This window comes from Sphaerodactylus townsendi, linkage group LG06 (assembly GCF_021028975.2).
Source record: "Sphaerodactylus townsendi isolate TG3544 linkage group LG06, MPM_Stown_v2.3, whole genome shotgun sequence".
Taxonomy (NCBI): Eukaryota; Metazoa; Chordata; class Lepidosauria; order Squamata; family Sphaerodactylidae; genus Sphaerodactylus; species Sphaerodactylus townsendi.
The window spans coordinates 101,220,283-101,244,002 of record NC_059430.1 but is presented as its reverse complement, the minus strand read 5'-3'; the positions used below and the strand labels follow the sequence as shown (position 1 = coordinate 101,244,002).

Below are 23,720 nucleotides of genomic sequence, written 5' to 3'. Positions count from 1 at the left end.
TGTCGCCCATAGAGTTCACTCACTGATCTCTGTAGTGTAGAGATCAGTTGTAACTCTGTGAGAACTCCAGGGTCAACTTGGAGGCTGGCAACCTTATAAAACCTAACGAGAGTTGCCAATTTCCAGGTGGGGCCTGGAGATCTCTTACTATTACAACTGATCTCATAAGAACATAACTACTAGCCTGCTGGATCAGACCAGAGTCCATCTAGTCCAGCACTCTGCTACTCCCAGTGGCCCACCAGGCGACCGATTCCCCACGGTCAATTAATCGCATGATACTCACACAAAATATCAAGGATTCAGGAAGAACTCCCCACTGCCTGATCGACGAACAAGGATTCATCCTGATTCTGGCTCTCATTCTCCCCCTCATCCCACATCTTTGCCAAATCTGCTTTAAAGTACTACTTTTTCAAAAAACACGTCTTCAATCCAGTTTGGATGGGAGAATCAGGGGTCTAATCCTGGTTCAAATTTCCCGCCGTGGAGCGTGATGCAAATGCCTTACGACCAATCAGTGCGCGCAGCACTGTTCTCAAGAGAGCTCGAGAGAATGATAACCAACCAGAAACTTGGGTGGGGGAGACGTGCTGATGTCATAATGTGAGCATGCTTTTGCGGGAGGCAAAAAAAGGTCCTGCCCCAACACGGCATGACAGCCAATCAGGAGAGATCTGCCGAGCCGATTGCGTGGTAGTGGGGATTGTTACATTTCTTGAATCTGAGATAGGCCTAGATGGCTGCACTGGAAACATGCTGCAGTGGGGAGGTTGAAATCTCAATGAAAAGGTGGTTTATTTTCAAACTCGGTTTGATCTAGATTGAATTTCCTGGTTGGGATTCAGCCAGAATTCAGTTCAGCTGTACAAAATACCTGCTTTGGAAGGTAGACTTTACAGCATTATACCCCACTGAGTCCCTCCTCTCCCCAAACTCCGCCCTCCTCAGACTCCACCCCCCAATTCTCCAAGTATTTCCCAACCCAGAGCTGGTAACTCTAAATCCAACACTGATCAAGATATTGGTCCCTAGTTTCATTTCTGAATGCATGTTGGCTCATTAATACCAACAGATGTATGTACAGTCCCTTTGACATGTGGACAGGTGTTTTTGTGCCAGGTGTTCTAGGAACTATACAACTTTCAGGCACCAGAATGCATTTGTTGTAGTGGTTGGTAGTGATGAGGAGTGAAGGTGTAAAGAGAGGTGGAGAGAACACACCCTAAAAATATTGCATCCCCTTCCCATGGGACAGCTTTTGTTGTTTGTGCGATAGGGCTAGCTGTTTTTTGCAAATGTCTGTTAGATTATCTCCAAGTAATTCCCCAATTATGCAAGCTGTGTTTGAAGTACTTTCCTTCCCCTGGCAAGCAGCTCTGAAGAGGTGTGTTAATTTTCCTTTCAGATAATCTAGTGGTTGCATTATACGATTACCAATCAACCCATGATGGAGACTTGGTGCTTCGGAAAGGGGAACAGCTGCGGGTATTGGAAGAGTAAGTAGGAGTATTGTAAGCCACATTGAGTTCTGCAAGGAAGAAAGGCAGAGGTGTAGAGAGGAAAAATGGCGCCTGGGGCAACACCTGCTCTGGGTGCCCCCTGCACCCCACTTACCTTAGGTGGCAGTGGTTCCAGGCAGACTGGTGGGGCTGGGCCTGACGGGGCCAAGGAGCACCTGGTGGTGGCCCTGCCAGGCTGCTCCTTCAGCCGGCAGAGGCTCCACTGGCTGAAGGAGCAGCCTGGTGTGGTGGGGCCGGGCTGAGGGGGGAAGGAGGAGGGGTGTGGGGGCGATTTTCCACCCCCACGTGACCGAACAGCAGCCCGCCCAGGGCATATCACCCCATATGTCCCCTTGGAAGCTCTGCCCCCGGAGAAAGGTAGCTAATAAATGTTTTAAATAAATAAGAGTAAGTCTGTTCCCACTTTAGAGTTATAATAGCTCTGGCATATCAACAAAAGCTCTTGATTTTCACATTCAGTAGCAGAATGACTTGCATTGTGGGCTTGCATCTCATGATGCAATGCGCATGTACACAAAGCTACCGTTACTGCCCTTTTTTGGCATTTGATAGTTTTACTGGACGGGTTTTTAGATTTTCCTGTTACTCACTCTGAACAGTGGAAATACCTCTTGTAGAATGTATAACTTAAATTACACACCAAAGGGGGATGATTAATATTTATTTTTTTCCATTCCAGGAAAGGAGATTGGTGGAAAGCCCAGTCCCTCACTACAGGGCAGGTGGGCTTTATTCCAAGCAACTTTGTTGTCAAACACAACAGCCTGGAACAAGAACCGTAAGCAGAAATGATTGTTATATTGTCGAAGGCTTTCACTGCCAGATTCAACTGGTTGTTGTGGGTTTTCCGGGCTGTGGGGCCGTGGTCTGGTAGATCTTGTTCCTAACATTTTGCCTGCATCTGTGGCTGGCATCTTCAGAGGTGTATCACAGAGAGAAGTCTGTTAGAAATGATTGTGTTTTCCCTCAAAGGTTTCCCTTCATAAAGAATCCTCAAAATCCCTTCATAAAGAATCCTCAAAATGGGCATTGCTAGTTTATTGGAAATATGTCATAACAAAAGAAGAAGGCTGCTCTGGTGTATCACAGAGAGAAGTGACACACTTCTCTCTGAAGATGCCAGCCACAGATGCAGGTGAAACGTTAGGAACCAGATCTACTAGACCACGGCCACACAGCCTGGAAAGCCCATGACAACCAACAGTTCATTCAGTTTCTTAGAAAGCTTTTCTGGTGGTATACTCAACAGCATTGTTTTTAAATGCCATATCTTGAGTTCTGTCCCTTTTGTCATCCTGGAGAGTGACAGAGTGATGGGTTCCAAGGCAGAGTTATGCAACTATAATGAAAGAACTATGCGAGTCGGGATGGCTCACCTTTCAGTAGCCCTTTCACTGATCATGGGTGTCATAGAGGGTTGCTAAATCCAGGTTGGGTAATTCCTGGAGATCTGGGGGGCTGAGGTTAGGGAAGGGGGTACTTGGGGCAAGAAGTTTGCTCATCAGAGAAGTCATGTCCACCTTTTGAAGCTGCCACTTTCTGCAAAGGAACTGAGCTCTGTAGCTTGGAGATCTGTTGTAATTCTGGAAAAACTTCATCCTGGGCCTGGAGGCCGGCAACCTTACAGCGTCTGCTGACGAAGCTACAATCCCTTTCTACACATAAAAGGGAGGAACTGGAAAAGGATAGCAATACTTGGATGAATCTGAGAGGACACCAGAAGTGTTGTCTTGTGGCTGGGCGTGCCCCAAAATATAGCAAAAACCCATCCAATTGTTTCTAGTCTACATGTACTTTGGAAGTCAAATCTTAAATGGGCCTGTGAGGTCTCAGCAAATTGCTTTGCGCCATAGCTTATTCATATGCATGGTAAATCCTTCCTCATAATGAAATGCTCATGCTCAAACCTTTCGAGAGCTTCAACAGGTGCGCAGAACAGAAATTTTAATCCCTGTTGTAGTTTCCACTATGTTTATTTATCTGTGAATTGGTGCAACTCTCTCTTTTTCTCTGCATTAAAAAGGCAGGGGCCAGGCTGGGGGATTGTAGTTTTTTTAACAATGTGTTTCTCTGTTTGGGAATTTTTTTCCTGCACTTTTAAAAATCTGAATAATCAATAGTTGTAGTTGCTTAAAAAAACCTAGTTCAGTTACTTTGACTACAAACTACATGGCGGGGAAAGACGTTTACAAGTTCTTTGTTATTTCTTGCAGGTGGTTTTTCAAAGCGATCAGCAGGAAGGATGCTGAACGTCAGCTCCTGACGACCGGCAACACACATGGTGCTTTTCTCATCCGAGAAAGTGAATCCACCAAAGGTAACCAATGAGCACACATATGACAGACAACGCTTTGTGACACTGGGCGTATGGAGACTGGGCACAGGATGGTATCCATACTCCTGACTCAGATAGGCTAAACTATCATCTATTTCCCCAGGAAATGTGGGAAACACTAAGAAACCGCTAGAGAGCTGAAGTTGAGTTGAGAGAGGTTTTGCTTGCCTGGAGGCACACAGTCAGACAGGTTTTTGAAACAATACGAAGTGGCATAAAAGTGTGCACCATACAGAGAGAAATCTGTTTCAAACTGCCATCACCTTTCTTGATAAACATGTTTCCAGTCGGAAAATTCCTAGTTCCTGTGCTAAACATGAGACTTTGGGGTCCTTTGAGATAAAGATAAACTGTATGAGTTATGGTAATCTTACAAAACCTTTGGTGCAATTAAGAAGCATTAAGAAGATGCTAATGCTTTATGTTCCTTGAGTCAAACCCAGCCACTTTCAAAAGTGCAGCTCAGTCTTGTTGAAGTGACCAGAATTGGGCCTCTTTGAGGAGTCTAATCAATTCATTAAAACATTTGTACCCTGCCTTTCCTTGTGGTTCAAGGTGGGGTATACATTTGGAGATTCCCAGGGCTTTTTTTTGTGGTAGTACTCACCAGTACTGAGTAATGTTGCCTTGGGAGAGGGGCTCCCCCAAGTCTGATGGATATTGCTGCAAATTGCTGCAATCTTATATAAAAGTACTGGCACCTCTTTAAAAAAAAACAACACGGGAAATTCCTTCTTGAGGTGAGGGGGGACAGAATCCATGCAGGCCGCCTAGGATCCATCGAAAAGTGGTCAGTGAAGATGTGCTATGAATGTTATCATTTGCCTATGACAAGCTCTGGATCTCCTTTTGGGACCCCAACTGTTGAAGCAACTCCCCATACAATCTAGCAGAGGTGGTAACAACTGAGACATTCTGCCGATTCTCACTGAAAGCAAAATTTCAAAGCACGTTTGGAGGAAGAATAATCTGTTAAAAAATTCATGAGAGGAGGAAGAATGTCAGTAGTGACTTTTTTGTGAGGGCAGCTGTGGCTCAGTGATAGACCGTTTACTGTGCGAGGAAAAGATCTCAGGTTCAGTGCCCAGGATTTTGGGTGGCAGGTGCTAAGATAGAGCCCCCTGACTTCCCAAGACCTTGGAGAGCCACCAACAACTAGTGTAGGTAACACTGAGCCTAATCGTCCCTTAGCTGGTAAGGCACAGTCGTTTCAAAATAGAAGGAAATAAAATAAAGATGTGATCCAGAATCTGATTTCCCTTTTTCTCGTGCATCTTCCTAGGATCCTTTTCCCTCTCTGTGCGGGACTTTGACCAGAACCAAGGGGAAGTAGTGAAGCATTACAAGATCCGCAACCTCGATAATGGTGGCTTCTACATCTCCCCTCGCATCCCTTTTGACAACCTGCACAAGCTGGTGGAGCATTACACACGTAAGGCTGAAAGACATTGGCTAGGCCTGGGGCCTCTCTGTCCTTCTCTGCCTGTTCTGACCATTGATGGGAGTAGGATTGCCAGCTCCAAAGTGGAAAATTCTTGGAGATTTGGGGGTGGAGTTTTTGGAGGAACCTCAGGAGAGAGATTATGCCAGAGGCGTACTGGGGGTAAATGGCGCCTGGAGACAAATTGGGGCCTCTCCAAGCCCCACCCCCGGCCTCAATGCTTATAAAAATCAGCTCTCCGAGGCTGGGGATGGCCGGCTCTTCTGGCCTCCCTGGAGGGGAGGGCAGAAGGGATTGCCGGCTGCTGGCTGGGAGCTCAGCTGGGTGGGAGGCGGTGGAGCCGGGCGCTCTCAACCCTGTCCATGTTGATGATGACATGGGCGGGGTTGAGGGTGCTCAAAGTCTTCGAGTGCCCTTGACCCTGCCCATGTTACCATCGACATAGGCAGAGTCGAGGGAGCCTGGCTCCGCCCCCTGCTGCCATCTTCCTAGCCATGTGGGGGGTCGATTTTGTGCCCCCCACATGACCAGAAGAGCGGCGCCTGGGGACAAGGGGTACCCCTTGTCCCTAGGCAAATACACCACTGGGTGATGCCATAGACTTCCCGCTCCGAAGTAGCCATTTTCTCCAGGGAACTGATCTCTGGAGTCTGCTGATCAATTGTAATCCCCGGAGCTCTCCAGATCCAACCTGAATGTTGGCAATCCTAGCTGGGAGGGATTCTATCTTTCTTGCCTCTGGCAAAGCAGGCTGTCATCTGCTAAAGTTTTTGCTACCAATATATTTGGTGGTCTTTATCAAGCTTTTAAAGGTATTTGATGCAGTGGTGTAACTCTGCTCCCCATCTGGAATTCCAGCACGTAACCATGTTAGTTTGCTATAGGGAAAATTAGCCTGAATCGTGTTGTTATCCCGGCATCTTAAAAGCCAACAAGGCTTTATTCCAGCATCAGCCTTCATGGACCCACTTTGTCAAATGCAAGCAATGGCAGACATTTTAAGTAGGAGGATGAAAACAAACAGCGGAGCCAAAGGACCATGCAATGCAACGTGTACAGGGTGAAAAGTGATTGTGTAAAATTTAACACAAATCAAGGAAAACATAACATTTTCTAATTATGCCGAGCTAGTAAACATCTGTCGGGTGTCCCAAGTTTTGCTAAGGTTATGTGGATAAATTTTCTATGCTAAATTTGGGTTTTGCTGAACACCCACCCAGTACAGGTCTTAACTAGCTTAACTTAAACAGTGACTGATCCCTTCCTTTTTCTCGATTCGATTTGCATTTAACTAAATTATATTTCACACTGCATGTGTTGCATTTCATGGATGTTTCAGCCTGCTATCTGTTTGTTTTTATATACTTGTTTACAATATCCACCTAGCAAGAATCCATCCATTGCATCTGACAAAGTGAGTTCTGTTCCATGAGCGCAAATGCTGGAATAAAATATATACTAGTTTTTCAGGTGTGACAGAACACCTTTTTCTTTTTTCTTTTGGAATTTGCTACGTTCTGTGGAATTTTAGAACAGGCAGAGGGCAGAAAATGCCATCAAGTTGCAACCAACTTATGGTGACATCATAGATTTTCAAGGTAAGAAACAAGCAGAAGTAGTTAGTTGTTTTCTGCCTCTGACTTCCTTGGTGGTCTCCCATCCGAGTTACTAACGAGGGCTGACTCTGCTTAGCTTGTGAGATCCGACAAGATTGGACAAGCCTGGGCCATCCAGATCAGGCAGCGGGGCACTCATATACCTATGTCACCTCCTTGAGAAGATAATGTATGAATCAGTCTTTGCAGTAACATACTTTCATTACCCTTTCTGCAGCGCGCCCATTGTGTCTTTGGATGGCTGTGATCTGGATTATGTGGTATAGAGCCCTATTTTGGGATATACAATTGGCTTGATGATCTTTCATATCCTTTCAAAGGACCTAGTGACCTTTTCTTACTAGTGAACATTTTAACAATCGCATGAACCTCTTCAATAGAACCTTTGCTCCTTCTCTTTACTTCACCTTGTTTGTTTTGTTTCTGCCTCTGGGATTTCAGATCACACTGATGGGCTGTGCACACTCCTTGCAAAACCCTGCCAGACCCAGAAGCCACAGAAGCCCTGGTGGCAGGATGAATGGGAGGTGCCTCGAGAGACTCTCAAACTGGTGGAGAAACTGGGAGCTGGACAGTTTGGAGAAGTCTGGATGGGTGAGTGTGATGATGACTGGAACAAGGGTGGTGGTCATTTGCATTTTCTGCATTTCAGCAGCTTGGGAGTCTGTTCTTTTAAAACCCCGATAAATATCTAGCCCTTACGATTGTGAAAATAAGTTTGACTGGATCATGCACACAACCCCCTTTTTTGAAGGAATTTCCTTCAGTGGAGCAAGCAAAACTTCCCTCTTTTCACCCCCCCTTCCTTCTTCACCCCCAAATTTGCCTTGAAATGCTGCTCATGGGGGGAGAAAGGACCCCCAAATATATACAGGGTGTGCATGTGTGTGTGTGGAACTTTGACAGAATCAGCTCTATGATGGAGTGGGGATTTAAACATGGAGCTTTCAGATCCTAGTCTGACTCTCTAGACCAGGGGTGTCCAACTCTGGTGCTTCAGATGTTCATTGACTACAATTCCCATCAGCCCCTTCTGGCATGACCAATTGGCCATGAAGCGCCAGAGTTGGATACCTTTGCTCTAGATCATACTTTCTTTCTGGAGAGAACTGGCTTAGGAGCCAATAATGAGAGTTTTAATTCGAGTATGGAAGTTGGAGAAAAATGTTGACAGGATTAGGGAGGCAGTGTTTACTAGTGGTTGGACTGTTGGACTAGGATCTGGGAGGTCCAAATTGAAATCCCTAATCTGCCAGGAAATTTATTGGTTGACTATGGACTAGTAATTCTCTCTTGGCATAGCATACCACACCGAGTAGTTTATCAGGAGGATACAATATGGAAGGGAATACCGTGTAGAGTATCGTAAACTCCTTGGATGGTTGATGTGATAAAACTGTACTAGACAGATAAGGATTCTTGGGGTCAGAACTTCACTCTGTTTCTCTATAGGTTATTATAATGGTCACACCAAAGTTGCTGTCAAGAGCCTGAAGCAAGGCAGCATGTCCACTGAGGCCTTCCTTGCCGAAGCCAACCTAATGAAGAAATTACAGCATCCACGGCTGGTGAGGCTGTATGCTGTGGTGACCCAGAAGCCTGTGTACATCATAACAGAATACATGGAAAAAGGTGAGGGGATAAGCCCTGTTTCTTGCCTTCGCACTCTGGGTGGGGCTTCACATTCCTGGGCTCCAGAATCTGGCATGTTCTGAGCATACCACATAAGGCTGTCAGCCTTCTGACCTTCTTGTAACATACTCAGAGACCTTTAGGTATAGGGCAATCTGAAAATACATGTAAATAAAGAAATAATAGTGTGAGAATGGTGATTTAATTAGAGTGGCGGACCCCTTGCCAGTCTTAAGGTCCTGAATTCTCCCAGAATCACAACTGATCTCTAGACTCCATTGATTTTTTCCCCTGGAGGAGGAGGAGGAGGAAGAAGAAGAAGAAGAAGAAGAAGAGGAGTTTGGATTCATATCCCCCCCTTTCTCTCCTGTAAGGAAACTCAAAGGGGCTTACAATCTCCTTTCACTTCTCCCTCCCCCACAGCAAACACCCTGTGAGGTAGGTGGGACTGAGGGAGCTCCAAAGAACTATGACTAGCACAAGGTCACCCAGCTGCCATGTGTTGGAGTGCACAAGCTAATCTGGTTCACCAGATAAGCTTCCACATCTTAAGTGCAGAGTGGGGAATCAAACCCGGTTCTCCAGATTAGAGTGCACCTGCTCTTAACCACTACACCATGCTGGAAGCTTTGAAGGACGGATCTTATGGCATCCCATATCTGCTGAGCTCTCCTGCTCCTCCAACTCTCCAGCCCCCTCTTTCCACACTGCGTACTTCCCTTCAGCCCAGGGCGGAGCATTTTATTTTTATGGTTTCTCATAGAATGGCATCCAATAAGATTTTCTTTTGGGGTAACACTCTGCAGAGCTTTGCTCACTCTTGGGATGGATGGACCTTCCTATGTGGGGTTAGCAAAGACTTTCCCCTAGATTGATTAAATGGGGATTTCCTCCACATTTCCTGCACCAAGTATGGCTTGGCACAAATGTTCTTCAACAGTGGTTTGGTCAGCAGTTTTTGCAGGGTTTCTGCTTTCTGCTTGTTGTATCCTGGGCTTTGGGGAGGGGACAGCCATGGGGAGGGAACTAACTAGCAGACCCTTTGCAAATATTTTAATTTTTAAAAAATTGCAACAGAGTGAAAAACTAAATATATCACAACACAGGTGGGAGCAGGAACTGATGGAGAGGGTGAATAATTATTTAATTAATTGATTGATTGATTAATTATTTAATTGCTTAATTAATTATTTTGACTTTTATATCGCCCCATTCCCGAAGGGCTCCTGGGTGTGCCTTAACTGTTAAACAAGGGGGGAAGGAGAGAAGGGAGGGGAACGGAAAGGGTAGAATAGCTATAGTTCTACAGATCTCAGACCTTCAAGGCTTTGGGTCTGTTAAATGAACCTGTTCTTTTCGAAGTTGCCATACCGTCTTGAGCTTGTGAATCATAGAGGTGGAAAGGGCTGTCTAGTCCAACCCCCTGCTCGATGCAGAATCAGCCTAAAGCATCCCTGACAAGTATTTGTCCAGCTGCTGCTTGAAGACTGCCAGTAAGGGAGAGTTCACAACCTCACCTATTGATCTTGCAAGCCTTCGGTCTCTCTGATATTCCTTCCCCGATCTCTGCTTTCCTGTTTCTCATGTCAATGCTACCAATCCCAAATGTGAAATGCACATAAGTACCCCATTTCTGTAATCTGTAGTGAGCACCAGGCATGGCAGGGTCAGGGGCTACAGGATTTATGCCCTTGTAAGGAAAGAGTGTTAGAGGTTTGCCTGTTTAATTACAAATGTGAGTGTTAAGCATGGAGGATCATAGAATCATAGAGTTGGAAGAGACACCCAAGGGCCATCAAGTCCAATCCCCTGCCATGCAGGAACATACAATCAAAGCACTCTTGACATATGTTCATCCAGCTTCTTTAAAAACCTCCAAAAAATGAAACTCTGCCACTCTCCAAGGCAGTGAATTCCACTGTCGAGCAGCCCTGACAGAAAGTTCTTCCTAATGTTTAGGTGGAATCTCTTTTCCTGCACCTTGAATCCATTACTCTGTGTCCTAGTCTCTGAGACAGCAGAAAACAAGCTTGCTCCCTCTTTGACATGACATCCCTTCAAACATAGCTATCATGCCCCCCTTAACCTTTGCTTCTCCAGATTAAACAGCTCCCTAAGCCTCTCTTCATAGGGCATGGATTCCAGACCTTTTACCATTTTGGTTGCCCTCCTCTGGACATGTTCCAGCTTGTCAATATCCTTCTTAAATTGTGGTAAACACAGTTCTGGGCACCACAATTGTAGGGTTGCTCACTTCCAGTTGGGTCCTGGAGATCTCTTGGAATTAAGATTGATCTCCAGACTACAGAAATAATTTCCCCTGGAGAAAATGGCTACTTTGGAGGACATGAGATAATATTATATCTTCCTGAAGTCCTCCACTGAAGAACCATTAGTGTCCTCAGCAAGCTTTAGAAACCTTCAGTGTCCATCAGCATGAAGGTAGAAGATGGTAACCTCTTCATGTGCCAGTTTGTCTCATTTGTCCTTTGTCTCTGCCCAGTTCCTCTGCTTTACCCTTGCTCTGGGTCAGGAATGGCCAATTGTTTTGGGCTAGAGCTAGAGGCCACCTTGGGAAGCCTTCCTGTTCTTGTTTTTAGCACAAGCTACAGGAAGTACCACCCAACATTAACAGTGCAAAACTAAGCAGAGTCACTCCAGTCTAGACCCACTGAAATCAATAGGTTTCAATGAGTTTAGACTGGAGTGACTCTGCTTAGAATTGCACTGGAAGCCTGCAGAAACAGGTGGAAGCCCAGGTGTGGCCATTTTGCCTGCAGTGCTATTCCAAATAGCCCCTGCCATTTAATATATTTTTGGGAGAATGCATCGGGAGCACAACTCATTCTGCTGCTGTTAAACGGCTTGAGGACTGGAGGAAAAGTGAGGTTCCCATGTGGACTTGGGGCTGTAATTTGCCCACCTCTGTTTTAGATAATGAAGAGCCTCTTTTGCTAAATCTGCAACAAGGAGGTGGAGCGGGGAGAGGAATGAGGAAAGAAGGAAATTAAAAGTTGTCATGATACAGCTGCAATAGGAGTCGCCTGCCAGGGATACAAGAATAGCCAGAGGATTTGGGAGGGGTTTCCTTCTTCTCAAAGGGGGAGGGGAGGCTTGTGTGCTGTATCTCGTTTTTTTGGATACACCCTGGGCAGACTGCAACAAGGCTATCATACGCCAGCTAGATTTCATATGCAATATGGAAGATCTTCTAGGGTTGCTAGTTCTGGATTGGGAAATTCCTGGAGATGTGCCTCACTCCGTGCACAGCAGTCTAGCAACCCTGGAGAGTCTAGCTGGAAGGAGAACAGTGTAGGTTCAAAAGTTTTGGCGTCTGAGATAAAGATTGAAATGTAGGGTTGCCAATTCCTTGCTGAGAAATTCCTGGACATTTTGAGGATGGGTAGAGTCTGGAGAGGGTGAGGTTTGGGGAGGGTGAGGTTTTCAGAGGGGAGAGACTTCTGCAAGTATAATGCCATAGAGCTGCCCTCCCAAGCAGCCGTCTTCTCCAGGGGGACTGATTTCTGGAGTCTGGAGACCAGTTGAGATCTCCAGGCCCCACCCGGGAGGTTGGCAACCCAAAGCCCTAGGTCTGAGCTAAGTCAGTTAAGGTTATCTTCTTGTGCTCCTCCAGCATGCTGTTGAAGTGAAGGCAGGGGGTGGGTGGAACAGTCCCTGGGATATCCTAGTATGGAAGCAAGAAATTATCTGGACAGAGCATTCTGCCCATGCTGGTTGAAACCGTGGATGAGGCACTCATAGTGGGCCCTGTAATCTGGAAGCAGGGGCGTATTGCCCAAGGGGCCATATAGGGTCAAGTGTCCTGGGGCTGTGGCCATTTGGTCATGGGGGGCGGAAAATTGCCCCCACATCCTTCCTCCTTCCCCCTGGGTCCATACACTGATTTCAAGACCTGGTGCAAGGCTTTCTGACTTTTTTTTGTGTGTGAGGGTGTTCTTTGTGCAAAAGTGTGAGAATGGTGGCAGCTTAGCTCACCTGCTCCTCAATGGAGTAAGCAACAGAACTGTATCTGTGCTCTTTCCTAAGAGTTTGTTGCCCCATTGCAGGAGCTTGGTTATGAATTGGAACTGAAGGAAAGGCTCAAAAAAGATCCTCACGTGGCCACACATGCACAAAAGTTTGCCCTCTTGCCAAAACCTGGGTTATTTTTGGTGTGTTCCTGTACCCGCATGGTGGGCAGGACATGAAAAAGGGGAATTAAGTGTGGTTTTTTTCCACTGCACAAATGGTAATTTTTGAAGAAACAATGGAAGAACTCTCCACCCCCTCCCTTATCCCCTGCTCCCTGAATGAATAAGTGCTTGGAAACCCTCATAAGCATTTAACATTTTTGATAATTTTACAAAGGCAAAAAGGGAATTGTGTCCCTTATGGTTGAGGCTGCATGAGCACAAGCCAGCTTGGAGTACTGATAAAAGTTCCTGGTGGACAAGCAATTCCTACTTAGCAAACTCTGCGTGATCTCCTGCAGCTCCAGGGGTAGGGAACCTTTAACACTCAAAGAGCCATTTGGACCCGTTTTCCACGGGAAAAGAAAACACTTGGGAGCTGCAAATAATTTTTGACATTTAAAATAAAGATAACACTATATATATTGGGTTTTTTTAACCTTTTACTCCGCTCATTCTGAGCATGGATGCGTCCGCCCTGCTGCCGCAGATACCGGCGAAACAGAATAAGGACTGCGGGCCAGTGGCTCGGCCTCGCCAGCTGCGAAGCATGCCCGGCCCGCTTCGAGGCAGTGGCGAGAGAGGGTAAAGCCCATGCAGTGCAGCCCAGCTGGCCATGGGCCATTGGTGTGCCCGCCCTGCTATCTGCAGGGTGGGCAAGGGTGGGGCCGGCGGCTCGGCTCGTGGAGCCGCAGTGCAAGGGCAGAAGAGCCGCATGCTTCGGCTCTTGAGCCACAGGTTCCCTACCCCTGTTCTAGCTGGAGGGAGAACAGAGTAGGTAGACCTTTTGGCAAATGAGATAAAGATCAAAATGGAGGGTTACCAATTTCTTGTGGGAAATTCCTAGAGATTGGGGATGGAGCCTGGGGAGGGTGAGATTTGGAAGGGGCAGGACTTCAGTGGGATATAAATGCACAAAGTCCACTCTCCAAAGCAGCCATTTTTTCCGGGAGAACAAGTCTGGGAGCTCTCCAGACCCTGCCTAGGGGTTGGCAACCATTTTGACAAAATGTCAGTTCCCCTCCCCCGATTACCATGGGCCACAGTCCACCCATGGCCGTGGCTTGTGCAACTGTTGTTCATTTCAGTAGGGCTGCTGACACTGGAGAACTTTCTTGGGGACTGTGATAATTTAGTCTCCAATCTGCCACTTTCAGTGACATGCAAAGTCCAATTGCTGTTGCCCCTCCGTAGTCTCATCATGGCAGGGCTTTTTCTGAAGGATAATCACATTTAGCCAGTGCCTTCCACTCATTAGGAGTCACTACCAGGAGGACACATTGGTATTCTCTGTGGGCAAGAGGGACTTCATGTGGAAGCAATCATCTGTACACAGTCTGTCCATCCCCACAGGGTATGACTCTAGCGTAAACCTTGTTCATTTCAGTAAGGCTTGGTCAGGAGACATTCCTGGTGGATCGTATGCAAGCTTGAAGAAGAGAAGAAGAAGAGTTTGGATTTATAGCCCCCTCTTTCTCTCCTGTAGGAGACTCAAAGGGGCTTACAATCTCCTTGCCCTTCCCCCCTCACACCCTGTGAGGTAGGTGGGGCTGAGAGAGCTCCGAGAAGCTGTGACTAGCCCAAGGTCACCCAGCTGGCATGTGTGGGAGTGTACAGGCTAATCTGAATTCCCCACATAAGCCTCCACAGCTCAGGCAGCAGAGCGGAGAATCAAACCCGGTTCCTCCAGATTAGATACATGAGCTCTTGACCTCCTATGCCACTGCTGCTCCTTGAGAAAGACACTGCCCCCGTATTCAATGGTGGATTTTTTTTTCTAAAAAGGCATGCCAAAGTAGAAGAATTCTTGAAATACATGTCCTCTTATCTGGAGGCTCTTTGTATATGTTTGTATATGTATAGGAAGGGTGTAATTATTCACTAGGAAAGGAAATACACTCAACAGGCCATCCGTTGTTGTTACTTTGAATGTTTTGATTGGTGTTTTTTTTTCTTTCTTGGGAAAAGAAAACGGCATAATTTAGCCTGATCTCATCAGATCTCAGAAGAAAAACAGGGTCGGTACTTGGATGGGAAATTTCTGAGGAAGACTCTGCAGAGGAAACCACCTCTACTTCTCACTTGCCTCGAAAGCCCTTTGCTAAGGTTGCCTTAAGTCATCTGTGACTTCACAGCATTGATGTCCATTTTTCTTTCTTGGCAGGGAACTTGGTAGACTTTCTCAAGGATGAACAAGGACTGCGGTTAACCATTTATGACCTCCTGGATAAGGCAGCACAGGTGTGAAACAGAGTGGGGTAGATGGGTCTGGACAAAACCAAACCTGGTAAGATAGCAAGGGAGGACATGGTGATAGGGAATTGGAGTTGTCAGCTCCCAGGTAGGGCCTGGAGATCTCCCAGACGTAGAACTGATTGCCAACTGACAGAGATTAGCTCCCCTGGAGAAAATGGCTGTTTCAGATGGTGGACTGTATAGCGCTATACCCCATGTCGGTTCTGCCCCTCCACAAACCCCTTTCTCCTCAGGCTCCACTCCAAAACCTTCAAGTATTTCACAACCCAGAGTTGGCAACCCAATAAGGGAATAGTTATGTTAGGAAACGGGAAGGGGAGTTACCATTCTTTGGAAATCCATTTTTTCAATCGTGGAAAAAATGTTGAGCAGGATTTCTGCTTGCAAAACAGAAGCTAGTAGCATGTTTACATGACAGACGTAAGCCAATTTCACTGTGTCTTCCCCTTCTAGGGAACAGTGTGTTTTTTAATCTGAGAGGTGGTTGCGGTTTACTTTATTTAGGAGATTTCTGTGTTGCCTCACCGGAGTCCTGCTTGAGGCGGCTTTCAATTTAAATAATAAATAAGAAATACTGGGGAAAAAAACCACACAAGACATTAAAACAAGTCTATCAGCACAAAAGCACTGTAAAACTACCGGTATCCACAAAACAGACCTCTGACCATAAAACAGCTGGAAAGATAAAGCATGGGTTAAAATAAATGTTTTGGACAGGCACCTAAAAGATAGTACTGCATGGGCCAGGCTTATCTCAAGGTGAAACACATAAAAATACTCAACCGCACCCTCCCTAATCTACAAGTTTTAGAGTTCTATGACGAAAGCTACAACTGCTAAAACAGCTTGAAATAATTATTGATGGAGAAATTAGTTGGCGATGAAATCTTGCTTGTCATGAGGTTTGGAGATGGAGGGGAGAGCATTGAATTGGATGAATGGATGAGCAGCCTTGGGTTGCCAACCTCCAGGTGGGGTTTGGAGCTACCTTGGAATTATAACTGGCCTCCAGGCTGTTAGTTCTCTTGAGGAGAAAATGGCTGTTTTGAAGGGCAGACTCTGTGGTATTATACACCAGTGAGGTCCCTCCACTCCCCAGACTCCACCTCCAAAACTCCAGGAACCTCCCAACCTGTAGCTGGCAACTCTACCAGGTTGATCTTGGCCTGCTCCACCCTCATCTAATCCCATCCTCTTCCCCTACAAAGGTAGCTGAAGGCATGGCTTTCCTGGAGAAGAAAAATTACATCCACCGTGACCTGCGAGCTGCCAACATCCTGGTGTCTGAGACCCTTTGCTGCAAGATTGCTGATTTTGGCCTGGCTCGTCTGATAGAGGATGATGAGTATACTGCTCAAGAAGGTGTGTCTTCTTCTAGGGGTGCCAACCTCCAGATGGCCAGAGATCTGCTATTATAGCAGTCCCACTCTGATCTGGAGGAACCGGGTTTGATTCCCAGCTCTGCCGCTTGAGTTGTGGAGGCTTATCTGGGGGGATATAAATCCAAACTCCTCCTCTTCTTCTTCTTCTTCTTCTTCTTCTTCTTCTCCTCCTCCTCCTCCTCCAAGCAACAGAGATCAGCTCCCTTGGGTGAAATGTATGCTTTGGAAGGAGGACTTTGGCATTATTCCCCATTGAAGTTCCATCCTTCCCCAAGTCCTGCTTTTCTCAGACTCCACCCCCAAGTCTCCTGGTATTTCCTAACCCAGAGCTGGCAACTCTACTTCTTCCCCTACCTGGCCTAGCAAAGGAGCAATAGCTGGTGTACCCTCCAAGACGTGTAAGACATTTAGACCTCACACCCAGAGCGAGTTCAAAGTATTTTGTCACTCCAAGTGAGATTGGCCCATCTTCTCCTGCTGTTCCACAGCTGGCAGGGAGCTCTGTTCTCTCACAGCTGCTGCTGGCATGGGTCTGGGAGCCACTCCCTCACTGCCCCCATGAGCTGAGCCCCTACAGCACAGTAGCACCCTCACTGAGGACTTGTCTCATGCAACCCTACCCTTGAGAATCTCCCATAAAATGTTCTCGCTCACATTTTTGCCTATTCCACTTGCCTAATTTTTATCAGTTATGCTGGGAACAACATAGGCAACAGAGATTCCACCTAAACATCAGGGAAAACTTCCTGACAGTGAGGGCGGTTCGATAGTGGGATGCACTACCTCGGAGTGTGGTGGAGTCTCCTTCTTTGGAGGTTTTTAAACAGAGGCTGGATGGCCATCTGTCAGGAGTGCTTTGATTGTGTGTTCCTGCGTTGCAGGGGGTTGGACTTGATGGCCCTTGAGGTCTCTTCCAACTCTGTGATTGTAAAAGGTAAAAAACAAACCCCCATAGCTTTTGGAGCTACCATTCCTGCAACACTGGACCTGTTCTGTATCAGAAAAGCCATGGCTCAGTGGTAGAACATCTCCTTTGTATGCGGAAGGTCTTGGGTTCAGTCCCTGGCATCTCCAGTTAAAAGGATTAGGCAGAGTAGGTGATGTGAAAGGTCTCAGCCTGAGACCTTGAGGGATGCTGCCAGTCAGAGTATGGAATACTGACCTTGGCAAACTAGTGATCTGGCTCTGGATGGGGCAGCTGCCTGTGTGTACATTCCCTAATCCACTCACAGTAACATGAGCCATTTCTTAGACGGGTGAAGGACTATTTGCTTCATAGTAGTGTTTTCAGGTCCATGGCCATGTAAAAGAGCAAGATTAAAGACCATCAAACAAGCTTTCAAAAGCCAAAGCTCACTGCTTTAGGTATCGTGGCCTCACAACTACCATGTTTCCCCGAAAATAAGACAGTGTCTTATATTAATTTTTGCTCCCAAAGATGTGCTATGTTTTATTTTCAGGGGATGTCTTATTTTTCTGTGTTCTGTTTGTCGGGCATGCTTCCAAACAAAAACTTTGCTACGTCTTACTTTCGGGGGGTGCCTTATATTTCGCACTTCAGCAAAACCTCTACTACGTCTTATTTTCTGGGGATGTCTTATATTCGGGGAAACAGGGTAGTTGTGAGGAAGAGCCTGTAGGGCAGACCTGGCAGAATGCCCAGACTTTTGCAAATCAACTGCTGGGAACAAGGAGCAAAGCCCTGGGAAGGGCAGGAAATTGCTGGCAGGGAAAAACCAGTTGCTAGGGTCAGTGTCATTTGGCATACCCCTCCCCTCCTCCATTTTCTTTCCTACCAGGCAAGGGTGGCTTTTGAGGAACATTAAGGCGCTTTCCTTGGTGCATCACTGCTGATGCAGAATTAGCATTTGCAAAAAAAGAAAGACGTGGGCATTTCTTTCCTTCCCTCTCTGTCAGCTTTGCTACACTGGAAGACTGAACCTCAGAGGAAATGGTTCAGAAGTGGCAGGGCAGATAGCTCAGCTCTTCCTCATCCTTATTAAATTTATTCAGCCCTAAGCTAGCACATTTTGGGGAATTATTTGCAAGAAAAAGCCTCGGGAAAGTTGTGCGTGCATATAGCGGAGTTTGTTCTTATGCAACTGGGTCCCTGGCTCTGTGGCATGTGGGGCTTTCCTGGTTCTGTCCTCCCTGGGTCAGAGGATTCACATGAGCATCCTTTTCCCACATCCATTGTAGAGACCACCTCTGCTTCTCTCGCTTTTGCCTTTGCTTGATGCAACAGCCTCATGTCTTAGAGGAAGCCAAAGCCCACAGGAGGCCGCTTTGTATGTGTGAGGGGAAAAGTGTGAAAGAGTGCTTTGCACATACTGAGGTGTATGAGGGGGCCTGTGGTTTTGAGTTGGAGCTGCAGGAGCTGTTGGAGCTGCACATTGCAGTGCATGATGGGAACACAGGAAGCCGCTCCCTTTCTTGGAACTCCCTGGCTATTTCCTCCCCACCCCAGTTCAGTCATGACGGGTGGCTGTGGAAGGATCACAATTTTGGATAGCCCAAAGGGCAAAATAGTATTGAAATGATATTCCTGAATTTTACTTACTTTAATTTAATTATCTCTGTTTTGTTGTCAGTGGAACTGGAGAGAATAAAATGACAGGCTTATTTTTAAACAGCAGGCAACTGTACAGTGTTGGATCTTGTGAATACTGAAGTCCAAAATCACTTTATGGAAGTTGCTACCACAAGGTGTGGTTGCTACCATTATTTAAATCGGAATGTTATGAGTTAATGGAGAATAGGTCTACCTTTTTCTGTTCTCATTGATAGTTAAATAGACTCCCCGTATGCAGAGGCAATCTACCAGCTTTGCCGTGATCTTTCCCAAACCAGGTTTGGTATAATTTTTTTTGGGAGATACAAGGTGTCTGGACACTGTGTGGATTGGGAGGTGTGCATTTTTGCAGGTCCTGACCATATCAATGTCATTGTCCTTGCCTTAGCCTCTCCCATGGCTTCCCCTACCCCACTGGAGGGATTTTTTTCAGACTTTTACAAATTATTGGTAATTGCTAAGACTGCTATAATTATACATTATAGTTATACATTATAATGAAACAACTCACTCGTTCCCAGCTCTCATTTTTAATAAAGAATGTAACTTTTTGTTACAGTTATATTGAACATAAACTAAACTCTTATACGCCATGTTGCCAGATATATTATTACTGGTCAGAAAGCCTCAGCAAGGGTCGTGTTCTATGGTCCTTCTGCCCATGCTCAGAAGCCCTTATATATGTAGCCTGGGTTTCCGGGCTATATTGCCTTCAGCATTTTACAAGCATAGAAATCTCCATTTCTTTCATGTGTGTGCAGGTCTGAATTAGGGAAAGTTTATAATAATCTGCGAAATGTAGGTTTGCCAACCTCCAGTTATTACTCCCGTTATTACAGTTTATTTCCAGTTGACCAAGATCAGTTCCCCTGGAACAAATGGCTGATTTAGAGGGTGGACTCTGAGGCATCATAAGCATAACCATTTATTGTCATTGTGCACACACAACGAAATTTACAGCAGCATTCCTCGATGCACACAATTTCAGACTCATACCCCATCCTCACTTTCCCCTTGCTGGGGTCTTCCTCCTCCCCAAACCCTGCCCTCTCTGGGCTCCACAACCAAAATCTCCCAAGTATTTCTCAACCCAGAGCAGGCAACAAGGAAGTGGACTTGTTTTGCAAAGTCTTTGGCATCAAGTGGAGATAGAGCCCCTTCTTGTGGCCAAAGCAAGTCAAGGCACCAGAAATGGCACTAAGGAGCAATTGTGTACTGATGTCTGCCTAACACACACCCCCCCCCCCCCTGTCTATTCCAGGAGCAAAATTCCCCATTAAATGGACAGCCCCAGAGGCTATTAATTATGGGACGTTCACCATAAAAGCAGATGTTTGGTCATTTGGGATTCTGCTGACGGAGATCATCACCTACGGCCGGATTCCTTATCCAGGTCAGAATTTTTTAGTAGCAATATACAGCAATTTTTCCTCTTGTAGAAAAACACCCTGCATTCAAAGATAACCTTCCCTGCCCCACATTTTGATATTTCGTAATCTTTGTACTACTTTATTACTACTATTACTAATACTTGTACTGCTGTTGCTACTACTTCCGCTACTGCTATCACCCCTTCTGATGAATAATAAAAAAGTAGTTTGGAAAGGCAGCTGTGTTGGTCTGCTGTGGAACAGCTAGATTTAAGTCCACAGTAGCATCTTAGAAACCAACAAGATTTTTGGGGTATAAACTTTTGAGAATCAAAGCTGACATAGTTGACTTTGACCTGCAAAAGCTTATAGCATGACAATTGTGTTGATTCTGAAGTGCTACTGTTCTCAAATCTAGCTCCAAAAAAAAAAAAGATATAATTATTTTTGGATTTCTCTTTTGCCAGTCTTGAAAGCTTGGTGGCATACAAAAACAATCAACCATAAATCAGATCTGTAAAACATCAAAGAAATCACACAAACCAGCTTTCTTTTTATTCCTGATTTTAGAAAACTTGGCCAGCCAGAGGTTTCTTGCATCCCCTTTGCCCAAAGTTGCACTGCAATCTTATGCAGAGCTACTTCTACATAAATCCTATTGCTTTCTGCAGTCTCAGGTTGGCATAATTCTGCATGGGATTGCCCTGTTGAGCCAACTGAAGTGCCTTTTTAGGGGAAACAGGATCCCATGACCCAGGTGCTACCCTGAGAACCTCTGCTAGGCCCCTTATTGGTATTTTGGCCCACACTACTCAGAAGTTAATTAGACAAAGATGTGGATTCTAGATGAAATCAAGCCTGAATTGTTCCTAGAATCTAAAATAACTAAACTGAACCTATCAAATTTTGGTCACATCATGAGAAGATAAGAGTCTCTAGGAAAGACAATAATGCTAGGGAAAGTTGTAGGCAGTAGCTAAAGGGATGGGTTGACCCAAAATGAGATGGGTTGACTCAAAAAAAGAAAGCAACTGATTTCAGCTTGCAAAACCTGAGCGAGGCTATTCAAGATAGGATGTTTTGGAGATTAATAATTCACAGAGTTGCCATAAATTGGAAGCACATAACGCTACCCAGATGTCAGTCCCATTTTGTTCAGCGGGGCTGAAAAACAAGGAATATATTTTCAAACACTAAACATACACACACAAGGCATGCAAGAACTAACTAGGAGAGAAAGGGAGGAGCTGGATAGGGTTTCAGGTATGGATGATATTTACCAGTCTTGCAGAGAAGGGATGCAGGAAAGTGGCAGCTGAAAGGGAAAAGGACTTCATGTGAACATGGGGGTGTGCATGCAGATCTGAGAGAGAGATACAGGCAAACACACAGTGAATGGCCACAGGACAAATATTTAGAAACGGGTCCTGAGGCAGTATGAGGTAAGCTGACAAGAAGGCCAGAGACAAAGAATTGATTACTTTTCCAAGGTTGCAACAATAACATGGGAGAGGCTTGATGAGTTGTCAGGATGCAAGATCCTCCTGATTACTATTCTCCTGAATACTGATTAATGGTTGTGATGGGTGCAAATGAGTGCTGGGATGGGTGCAAGTTTTTCACCTGAATACTAATTGCTGTGATTGTGCTGATTAAATCACCTTAGGGTAAGACAATGAAGGTTATCTAGCGCCATTGTTCAGCCAGGCACACCTTGGGTCATGGGGAAAGTACAGCTTCCAATCTCTTTCCCACCACCCCATCCTTTGACACACAACATGGAGACCCAAAGTCTCCAGAAGTGATAGTGGGAATACCCTATGTGATGCCTATTCTTATTTCTTTACAAATAAATATAACTATATTTAACTAACTATATTTCGCTGCCCTCAGGAATTTAATTCCAAACCCCTTTTTATTTCCTCCAAAGGTAGTATGTCCGAGCTTTAAAGCAATTTTGAAGGGTTACGTTATCTTGAGGAAATTACTAGCAGAATTCCAGGTTACATTTAACAAAATAAAATTTTATTTGTTATTTTATTTAGCTTAAAAGTTTCAAGAAATAAATAAACTGAGCAATAAATAAAGCAAACTGTGGCAACAACTTCTGCTGAGGTGACTTTCACTTTACATCAGTCCACTCTTTCCTTTACATATCTCAGACCATCATAGAATTTGGTTCTTTTTCTAGTCTCTCAAGGTTTCTGATGCAGTTTAGCTCAGCCTCCTGTCTCTTTCCCCAGTTTTGCACAATCTCTCCGACTCTCACTCAGTTCTAGCCCATAATAGTTTGTCTCTCTCAAATTCTGTACTCACTCTGATTCAGTGTAGCTCAGACTGATCCCCGTCAGTCTCCAGCATAAACAGCTGTCTTTCTCCCCAGTTGTACACAAATACCCACACTCCCAGTTCAACAGACTCTATATCATCACTTCCCAGTTTCAACCAATCACCTTGCTCTCTCAACCTCCTTTCTTTACATTGAGAAGTGAGTTGTACAACAGAGGTGTCCAACTCTGCCCCTAGATGTTCATGGACTATAATTCTCATCGTGGTCCATGGACAACCGGCAGAACCAGAAGTTGGATATACCTCCTGGTTCTAACTTCACTTCTCAATAACAAACACTATGCAGCCTATATATTTATTTAAATCATTTCACCCTTCAATGGTGAATGTGTTGCAGACAAGGGCAGCTTCTATTCGTGTCTCCAACCAACACCATTCCTTCCTTTTGTTTCTTACATTGGGCTTGAGGAAGAGTTCTGTGAAACCTGACTAGACTGCATTGTGCTTTTAGTTAGTCCCAGCAAAGCTGATACAATCACAACCACAGATGCCAAAATCCAGAAGTAAGTCTTAAACTTTTAAGGAGGCCCAGAGATGTTTGACATTGACTTGGATGACCCAGGCTAGCTTGATCTCATCAGATCACAGAAGCTAAGCAGAATGGGCTCTGGTTAGTAATTAGATGGGAGACCACTAAAAAATGCCAGGGTTGTTGTGCAGAGGAACACAACGGCAAACCACTTCTGTCCGTCTCCTGCCATGAAAGAACTCTGGGGTTGATATACAAATGATGGGAAAACATGGTATAATATGAACAAAGTATTTGCTAATTATTATGACAGAAGTGTAATTCTGCATGGTCATTTTCCATATTTACAATGCTAAACCTGGACCCTGTAAGCTTCTCAGTGATCTAGGCTCTGTTTTAAGAGCTCCTAATCTCTTTTTCACAATCAATATGGCAATAATTTTTCTAATATAATGGTCATTGTTAGGTCTACTATTTGGAAATATATAGAGTTTAAAGGGACAACATACATTAATGTTGTAAACATGCAGTGACTGTACATTAGTAGCTTGTATTTACAAGTATATCACTTTCATAAAATGGAAA

At 45.3% G+C, this 23,720-nt stretch overlaps 1 protein-coding gene across 1 annotated transcript in view; it reads left to right on the top strand.

Annotated features, from left to right (window-relative positions):
* The window catches only part of LCK (LCK proto-oncogene, Src family tyrosine kinase), a 31,671-nt gene that overhangs the window by 6,601 nt on the left and 1,350 nt on the right, over positions 1-23,720 (top strand). The window contains exons 5-13 of the mRNA XM_048500418.1: positions 1,409-1,499; positions 2,203-2,301; positions 3,737-3,840; positions 5,141-5,290; positions 7,357-7,509; positions 8,368-8,547; positions 14,902-14,978; positions 16,202-16,355; positions 20,209-20,340. Coding sequence (XP_048356375.1) covers positions 1,409-1,499; positions 2,203-2,301; positions 3,737-3,840; positions 5,141-5,290; positions 7,357-7,509; positions 8,368-8,547; positions 14,902-14,978; positions 16,202-16,355; positions 20,209-20,340 — 1,140 coding nt within the window. The remainder of the gene's footprint in view (positions 1-1,408; positions 1,500-2,202; positions 2,302-3,736; positions 3,841-5,140; positions 5,291-7,356; positions 7,510-8,367; positions 8,548-14,901; positions 14,979-16,201; positions 16,356-20,208; positions 20,341-23,720) is intronic.